We start from the raw sequence: 9,354 nt of genomic DNA, 5'->3' as shown, positions 1-9,354 counted from the left end.
GCTCCTTCGCCCTAAAGATAGGGTCTAGGGTTTGCAGGATGTGGTCTCGAATTAAAGTGGTTAAGGGTTTTATCTAGAGGGTTTACACCGTAGGCTTTAGGGTTTAGGGTTTAGGGTTTAGGGTTTAGGGTTTAGGGTTTAGGGTTTAGGGTTTAGGGTTTGGGTGTTGCAGGGGCCCTAACCTGCCCTCCCTCTCCCTCCTTCATGAAAAGAAAAACAAAAAATAGAAATTTAAAATTAAAAAGTTTAAGCCTTAGGTTTCACAATTTTAAGGGTTTAGGGTTTAGGGTTTAGGGTTTAGGGTTTAGGGTTTAGGGTTTAGGGTTTAGGGTTTAGTCGGGCGCATGGGGGCCCTCATGGTTTTTGCAGATGTTAGACTTTTTCTTTTTTTAGATTAAATAAATTAATTTTTTAATTTATTTATAATTCTTTTTTGTTTTTATTTCGCGGCTAAAGTCTCTTTATGCCTTTGTAAACCCTAAACCCTAAACCCCAAACCCTAAACCCTAAACCCTAGATCTCTGTGTGGGGCGGCTTTAGGGGTTTCGATTTCATCATTCTTCTCACTTCTTCTAGGGTTTAGATTCTTCAATTTAGGGTTTAGGGTTTACCTGCTTGAGGGTAGGGTTTAGGGTTTAGGGTTTAGGGTTTGATAGCAGCATCGCCGGGTCTTACTGTACGGTTCAGGGCCCCAGTAGGGTTTAGGGTTTAGGGTTTAGGGTTTAGGGTTTAGAAGGCTAATGAAAGGGCACTGGCGTAGTGTTGATCTGCCCTCAGGGTTTGCTGCTGAGGGGGTTTTAGGTTTAGAAGAATTTGTCTTAGATGAAGATGCACCAGCAAAGCAGCAAAAGATAAACAACAAGAAAAGAAAACAAAAGCAGCAGCAGCAGCAGCAACAGCAGCAGCAGCAGCAGCAGAAGGATGAGCCCTCCACGCAGACAGCAACAAAGGCGGAGGCAAAACGAAAGAAAAGAAAAATACACAAGCAGCAGCAGCAGCAGCAGCAGCAGACAGATGAAGCAGCAACAACTCCCAGCAGCAACAGCAGCAACAGCAGCAGCAGCAGCAGCAAAGAGGGAGAGGATGCAACGTACGAACTGGTTGCAGCTGCGTCCACAGAAACAGCAGCAGCAAGAGAAGCAGGAGGAGGAGCAGCAGGAGCATCAAAAGCATCAACAGCAGCAGCAGCAGCAGCAGCAGCATTTGATTGTTTATACGACAGCTATGAATTAGTAGGAGAGTTATCTGAGGGTTTACAGGGGTGGGGTTGCTGCCTAAATGGAGATATATGTTTGCTGCACCCTGCAGTTTCTCGTGTGCTGCTGCAGCAGCAGCTGCTGCACCCAACACCGGTGCAGCAGCAAACGCTGCTGCATGCAGTTAGAGACAGAAAAGATGTAGTTGCTTCTGCTCAGACAGGCTCAGGCAAAACCCTTATCTTTGCTCTTCCTATAGCTAGCTGCTTAGCTAGCCAGCTAGCTAGACGCCTCGAGAAGTGGTCAGAGAAGCAGCAGCAGCAGCAGCAGCAGCAGCAGCAGCAGCAGCAGCAGCAGCACGGGAAAGAAGAAGAAGAAGAAGAGCATATGGAGAAGCAAAGGCAGCAATTTTTGCTGCAGCAAACACAGCCTAAAGGACCTGCAGCACTTATCTTAGAACCCACCAGAGAATTAGCCCTGCAGGTCAGAGTCAAGGGTTTAGGGTTTAGGGTTTAGGGTTTGCTTGTTTCATATGCTTGCTACTGCGTTAGTTTATATATCTATCTTCGACAGTATTTATTTAGTTAGTTATATATATGTTTGCTTCTATTTTATATCTGTTCCTGCTGCTGTTGCTGCTGCTGCTGCTGCTGCTGCTGCTGCAGGTGTTGCAGGTGGTGCAGCAGCTGTGTACGTACACCCCAGTACGTGCTGCAGCAGTTGTAGGGGGCCTCTCTTCTGCGAAGCAGCTCCGCATTATTAGCAGCAGCAAACCTTCAATATTGATTGCAACCCCCGGGCGTCTGTTGGCGCTGCAGCGGCAGCAGCAGCCTGAAACAGCAGCAGCAGCAGCAGCAGCGTCTGCTGCTGCTGCGGTAGCGGCAACGGCAGAGGGGCGAGGAGAGCAACAGCAGCAGCAGCAGCAGCAGCAGCAGCAGCAGCAAACACGAAGAGATCGAATTGCTGCAGAGGGCCTCTGCTTCGCACAAAATTTCTCTTTGCTGCAGTTCCTTGTCTTAGATGAAGCAGATAGGCTGCTGCTGCAGCAGCAGCAGCAGCAGCAACGCAGACACCGCAGCAAGAAGAATAAAAAACACTCGAAGAAGCACAAAATAACAACTCCACCAACAGAGACGGAGCTGCTGCTGAAGATTGTATATGCGCAGCTCGATGCTGCCTCACCTGCAGCAAACAGCAGCAGCAGCAGCAGCAGCAGCAGCAAGCGGAAGAAGCAGCAGAAGCAGCAGCAAGTCGTACCCAGCCAGCTTAGGGGGCGTGCAGCAAAGCTGCAGACATTTGTTTTATCGGCAACGCTCAGCTTCTCGCTGCAGCGGAAGCATCAAGGGCTGCAGCTTAGCAGCAGCAGCAGCAGCAGCAGCAGCAGCAGCAGCAGCAGCAGCGGGAGGGAAGGGGGAGACGAAGAGTCAGCTGATGCTGCTGCGCTGCTGCAGCACGTGAGAATACGACCGAAGCAATTGGTTGCTGTGCGCATTTCGGATGAGGAGCAGCAGCAGCACGTCTGGCAGCAGCAGCAGCAGCAGCAGCAGCAGCAGCAGCAGCAGCAGGGAGAGCAAGAGCAGCAGCAGGTCTGCAGCAAACTACCCGCCACCCTTCGCCTCAGCGTATGGAAATGCCCTCTAGAAACAGATATGGTAAGCAGCAGCAGCAGCAACAGCAGCAGCAGCAAGAGCAGCAGCAGCAACAGCAGCAGCAGCAACACCAACAGCAGCAGCAGCAGCAGCAGAAGCAGCAGAAGCAGCAGCAGGATAAGAGAAGCAGTAGCTGCTGCGGCACCATGAACAGAGCCCCAGTGTAGCAGCAACTAGGAAACATATATTTCTGCATGCTGCCGCTGTTGCTGCTGCTGCTGCTGCTGTTGCTGCTGCTGCTGCTGCTGCTGCTGCTGCAGGAGGTGCAGCTTGTTGCTTATTTGCTGCGTACATTTGATAAGAAGGCCGAGGAGCAGCAGCAGCTGCGCGTGCTGCTGTTTGTTAATGCAATTTCTTATGTCTATAGACTGGAGGCTCTGCTCTCGTAAACCCTAAACCCTAAACCCTAAACCCTACTTCGGAACCCTCATCCTAAACCCTAGCCTGTTCTCCGTCTTGTGCAGCATGTATTCGCTGCTGCTGCTACTGCTGTTAATGTTGCTGCTGCTGCTGCTGCTGCTGCAGGTTGCTGCTGGGAGAGCAGCTGCGGCTGCGGCATAAACAGCAAATTGCTGTCTGTGGGCTTCATTCGAATCTGCAGCAAAAACAGAGACTCAAAAGACTCGATAAGTAACTCCTGCTGTTGCTGCTGCTGCTGTTGCTGCTGCTGCAGTTGCTGCTGCTGGTGCTACAGCTGCTGCTGCAGTTGCTGCTGCTGCTGTTGCTGCTGCTGCTGCTGTTGCTGTTGCTGCTGTTGCTGTTGCTGCTGTTGCTGCTGACGGTGGTTTGAAAGCGTTTCCAGGCCCCCCTTCATTGCTGTTGCTGCTGCACATTCTGCTGCACCTGCTACTACTGCTACACCTGCTGCTACTGCTACACCTGCTGCTGCTGCTGCTGCTGTTGCTGCTGCTGCAGGTTCAGCAGCAGCAAGTACGGTTTATTAGTAAGCACCGATATGAGTGCAAGGGGTTTAGATTTTAAAGAAGTCGAGAAAATAATTAATTTTCAGAGACCAAGAGATCTGGAGACCTTCATTCATAGATGCGGCAGAACAGCACGCGCAGGCAGACACGGTAAACCCTAAACCCTAAACCCTAAACCCTAAACCCTTGGGGCAAAAGCAACAGCCTGACGGCTGTTCTTAACGGAAGAGAACATATGCAAAACTGAAGCATAAACCCTAAACCCTAAACCCTAAACCCTAAACACTAGAAACTCAACAGTCTTGTGCAAATCACAATGCTAAACCCTAAACCCTCGTTTAAACCCTAAACCCTAAACCCTATTTATTTGAAGATGCATCGCTTTCGACGCCTGCGAGTTTTCTCCGACTTGAAGTCCATTTTAACTGACCACATCTAGGGTTTAGGGTTTAGGGTTTAGGGTTTAGGGTTTGGGGTGTATGTGCAGGAGAGGCGATTTGTTTTGTTTCTAGCAGCGAGTTAGACAGCTGGCGGAGACTGCTAGAGAGCAGCAACATTAATATTTTTTTGACACCTTCTCCTTTAGGGTTTGAAGATATAGGTTTATTACAAGATAAAATAAACGAAGTTAGGGGTTTGTTTGAGCTTGCAAACAAAGTAGAGCAAGAACAGCATCAGGTACACCTCAAAACCCTAAACCCTAACCCTAAACCCTAAAACCCTAAACCCTAAAACCCTAAACCCTAAACTACACTCATTTTGGTATGCATGCATGAAGTGTAAATAGGGACGACATACACAACAATTCAAGCTCTAAACCCTAAGCCTAGGGTTTAGGGTTTAGGGTTTAAGGTTTAGGGTTTAAGGTTTAGGGTTTAGGGTTTAGGGTTGGGGGGGTGATTTCCTAGGGATGTCTCTGGGCTCAAGGCATTCGCCTGGATTGTAAGGGTTTAGCGTCTAGGGTTTAGGGTTTTTGGGTCTAGGGTTTAGGGTTTAGGGTTTAGGGTTTAGGGTTTGTGCAGGAGGAGAAGCAGAAGAGAACAAACGGCATGCTGCGAAAGTTAGCAGCAGCAGCAGACATTGCTTGGGATTCAGAGGCATCAGAGGAAGACAAAGAAGATATAAAAATTAAAAATAAAATCAAACACAATAACGCAAAAAAGAAGCTGCAACAGGTGAACACCACCTCCATATACACCCCAGAGACTGCAGCTGCAGCAGCAGCAGCAGCAGCAGCAGCAGTTTATTTATTCATTTATTTGTTTGTTTGTTTATTTAGTTATTTGTTTATTTATTTATTTGTTTGATTAATTTTCTCTGTTTATTTTGTTTTGTTTGTTTAATTACCACAAGCAAATGCAGCAGAAGTAAATAGAGATAAATAAATAAATAAATAAATAAATAAATAAATAGAGACAGTGATTAGATAAAGAGACAGACAGATAAATATAAATAGAGACAGAGACACAGAAGTGAATATACTTTTTATTTTTTTTACTCAGATTCTCGCTCGCTATGTGCCGTGAAGAGCTGCCTATACACCTGAAATTCAACCCCTCTGCAGCAGCAGCAGCAGCAACAACAGCAGCAGGCGCAGCAACTGCAGCAGCAGCAACAATCAAAACAATAACAACTGCAGCAACAGCAGCAGCAACAACAGCAGCAGCAACAGCAACAGCAACAGCAACAGCAGCAGCAGCAGCAGCAGCAGCTGAGGTGCAAGTACACCCCAAGCTCCTGGAGGCCTCAACTGTGCATGCGATGAACTGCAGGCAGCAACTGCAGCTTTCTGCAACGAAGAAATTTAAGGGTTTAGGGCTTAGGGTTTAGGGTTTAGGGTTTACGGTTTAGGGTTGGCTGTTGCTGCTTGGGCTGCACTGCGTGTTGAGGTGTACGTACAGCACACCTTGTGGGTATCCGCAGCAGTTTGCTGCTGCAGCATACTGATGCTGCTGCTCGCTCAGGTTTTTGTTTTCAGGTGTATTGGCAGCTCATTTTTGGTGTTGCAGCTGTTTTATATTATTACAAAAGAATTTTATTAATATAATTTAATTTTATTATTTATTTATTTATTTATTTATTATTCAATTGTAATAATCTTTTTAGTTATACTATTGTTTTTAATTATATTATTATCATTTAATTAGATTATTATTATTATTAAATTATATTATTAATATTATCTAATTATGCTAGTATTATTGTTTAACTATACTGTTATTATTTAATTATATTATTATTTAGTTGTTATTATCTTTATTTAATTATTTTATTGTATTGCTGCAACTCTGTTTAATTATTTTGTATTAATTATTTTATCTACTTTCTTTTTTTACTACAACTTAATATTATTATAACTTAGTTTTGTTCTTACAGCTTAATTACATTATTATTATTTGATTATATTATTATAAACTACAGTAGGTCAATACTAATAATTATATTATAATAATTTTATTATATTATCATATTATTATACCGTTTATTATTATAATAGACTATACTTTATTATATCTTCCAGCTTAATTATATTATAATTATTTCATTATATTATTATTTTTATATTTGTTACAAATTTATATTTGTATATTTATTCTGTATAATACATACATATATATATATATATATTATATATATATCTGTTTATATCGACATATTTGATCTTGTATTTACATATTCACTATTTTGTGTATATATATTTAATTTGTGTTAATATATTTAATTCATGCTTAGACATTTAATGCTCGTTTTATTTTAATTTGTAATTATATATATAGCTCGTGCTTGCCTCCTCGATTTGTATATATAATCTGAAATTTTACAAACACATCTTTGCCTATTAAATTTTTATTTATATCTTTAGTTTGCACGGATTAAGAATAAAAAAACAGAAATTAATTCAAAATAATAAATAAACAAAACCCAACAGAGCATCGCGAGAGAAAACAGCTGCCTATACACCTCAGCTGCGGGTTGCATTTCTGTGTTTTGTTTGTGGGAAATATTGCGGTTCTTTGTTGTATTTTGAATAAATAACTGGAAAATAAATTTAATGTATTTAATTAATTATAATTACACAAAGAAAAAACGAGAAATTTACACAACAAACAACAACAGCTTCCTGCTGCACTTCAGGTGTATAGGCAGCTGAATGATGCGGCTGGGGTGGGCGGAGTAAAGAGAGGGAAACACAACAAAATAAACGCAGAAATTAATATTTCTTGATTAAATATATCTTTCTTTCTTATTTTCTACACAATGATTGACTGGGGGGCGTTCTTTCTTACTTTCTTCGGCTCTCTTGTCTCGCTGTACCTCATCGGTGAGCTGCAAAACCCTAAACCCTAAACCCTAAACCCTAAACCCTAAACCCTGATCAATAGAGATCAGGCTAAAATTAACGTTATTTATTTTAATATTTACCCCCTGAACTTCATATCGCTGAACACACAATATATTTCTCTGTATTTTTATGCAAAACCCTTCCGCTGCCGATGGCGGAGACCCGGGGGGTTCTGACCCCCTAGGGTTTAGGGTTTAGGGTTTAGGATTTAGAGTGTGTTGTTGTTGCGTTCAACTGAGTGTGTCTGTGTGCTATTGCTGCTGCTACTCTTGCTGCTGCTGTTGCTTCAGGTTCGTACTCTCAGCAGCAGTCTTGAGGGGGTTTATATATCTCTTTATATCCAGCAAGGCGCAGCACGAGAAGCAGGAGCGAGCATCGGAGAGCTTCTGTTTGCTGCTGCTGCTGCTGCTGCTGCAGACAGACCCCAGAAGAGAAACAAAAGAGCAGCAAAACAGCAGCAAAACGAAAGGAGAGATGGGTGGAGCTGCTGCTTTTGTTTGTTATTGTCTGGGGCTGCTCGGCTGCTTCGCCTTTGCAGGGTTTATAGTCGATAACTACAGAATGCAGGGGGCTAAAGAAGTGTACAGGCAGTTCAGGAAGTATGAATAATTGTTCTCACCCTTCACCTGCTGCAGCAGCAGCTGCTGCTGCAGCAGCTGCAGCAGCAGCAGCAGCAGCAGCAGCAAGCGGAGCAGAAGCAACACCTCCATCAGCACCAGCGACGGCTGCATAAATAGCAGTAACAGATGTTGCAGCAGCAGCTGCCAGCAGCAGCAATAGCTGCAGCTGCAGGAGGAGGCTGTAGTAGTATCAGCCGGAGGAGCCGCAGCAGCAGCAGGAGCAGCAGCAGGAGGTGCAGCAGCAGCAGCAGCAGCAGAGTTTTAAGTCTTTGTTTCCTTTGTTTGTTTAGATATATGTTATTTGCGTGCCAGTCTGTGTTATTGTTTTTAATGATAGGCCCGCTATATTTTATCTTTTATCTTTTATCTTTTATCTTTATTTATTTATTTCGTTTCTTTTAACTCGCTTCTTCTGTCTCTCTTATTCTGTCTCTTCTGTTATATCTCCAGCAGCAACAGCAACAGCAGCAGCTGCAACAGCAGCAGCTGCAACAGCAGCAGCAGTAGAAGCAGCAGCAAGAACAGCAAAGGAAGGCTTCCTTCCCTTTGCTGATTCTAGGGGTTTAGGGTTTAGGGTTTAGGGTTTAGGGTTTAGGAGTGCGAGCGGCGTGTGAGTTATTTAATTAATCGCCATTCGCACGCCTAATAGACCCTGCTGCTGCAGTTGCTGCTGCTGCTACTGCAGCTGCTGCTGCTGCTGCAGCTGCTGCTGCTAAGAATCTTTTTATTGCTTTGTGTGCAGCAATTGCTGCTGGAGTATTATATAAACACCAATTGAAAGGCATTTGAGGGTTTATTTAAAAAAATATACAGAAAAACAAAACCTTGCTGCTGCTACAGCAGCTGCTGCTGCTGCTGCAGTGACCACAGCAGCAGCAGCAGCAGCAGCAGCTATTCTTCTAGATGAGCTAGCAGCAGAGGGTCAGCCCTGAAATCCTGTGCGCAGAGCAGCAGCAGCAGCCAGACTAACATAGCTGGAGCAGCAACGTAGCAGCAGCAGCAGCTTTGCAGCAGCAGCAGCAGCAGCAAATAGGTTGCAGTTTACCTCTCTGAGTTTCATTGAAGTTGCGTAACGGTGCCGAGGTCTGCACACAAAGACAGCCGCTGCAGTTGCTGCTGTTGCTGTTGCTGCTGCTGCTGCTGTTGCCACTGCTGCTTCCGTTGCTGCTGCTACTGCTGCTGCTGCTGCTACAGCAGCTGACTCCTGCAGCTGTAGAGGAGTAAATACGTTTATATAGACAATGCAGCAGAAGCAACAAGAGCAGCACTAGCAGCAGCACCACCACCAACAGCAGCACCAACAGCACCAGTAGCAGCAGCAGCAGCAGCAGCAGCAGCAGCAGCAGCAGCAGCAAACCTGTCGACATCTGAGTAGTCGATGAGGCCGTCGTGGCGATCTAAGTATAAATATTTTCCTCCTTGACTCTCCCCTACAACCACCACAGACACCACCTCGCCTGCAGCAGCAGCAGCAGCAGCAGCAGCAGCAGCAGCAACAGCAGCAGCAACAGCCAGTCGTAGCAGGAACAGCAGTGAAAGGAACAGCAGCGGTAGCAGTAGCAGCAGTAACAACAACAGGAATAGCCACAACACAAACAGCAGCAGCAGCAGCCGGAACAGCAG

The 9,354-nt window shown here is 44.8% G+C and overlaps 2 protein-coding genes across 2 annotated transcripts in view; one reads left to right on the top strand and one right to left on the bottom strand.

Moving 5' to 3' along the window:
* Window positions 1–740: 740 nt before the first annotated feature.
* EAH_00044870 (ATP-dependent RNA helicase, putative) lies at window positions 741–5,294 on the top strand (the record flags this gene model as incomplete). The annotated part of the gene is made up of 8 exons (XM_013394820.1): window positions 741–1,679; window positions 1,862–2,848; window positions 3,106–3,230; window positions 3,761–3,918; window positions 4,256–4,355; window positions 4,677–4,710; window positions 4,791–4,943; window positions 5,271–5,294. 8 exons carry the CDS (start codon window positions 741–743, stop codon window positions 5,292–5,294), a joined length of 2,520 nt encoding a protein of 839 aa, XP_013250274.1.
* A 3,359-nt stretch (window positions 5,295–8,653) lies between these two features.
* The window catches only part of EAH_00044860 (Exonuclease 3'-5' domain-like-containing protein 1, related, related), a gene marked incomplete at both ends in the record, with an annotated part of 3,538 nt that continues 2,837 nt past the window's right edge, over window positions 8,654–9,354 (bottom strand). The window contains 2 exons of the mRNA XM_013394819.1: window positions 8,654–8,705; window positions 9,089–9,188. Coding sequence (XP_013250273.1) covers window positions 8,654–8,705; window positions 9,089–9,188 — 152 coding nt within the window. The remainder of the gene's footprint in view (window positions 8,706–9,088; window positions 9,189–9,354) is intronic.

Source organism: Eimeria acervulina, genomic scaffold (assembly GCF_000499425.1).
Source record: "Eimeria acervulina Houghton genomic scaffold, Eah_scaff626, whole genome shotgun sequence".
NCBI lineage: Eukaryota > Apicomplexa > Conoidasida > Eucoccidiorida > Eimeriidae > Eimeria > Eimeria acervulina.
Note: the sequence above shows the minus strand (reverse complement) of the source record. Positions and strands in the feature narration are given on the sequence as shown.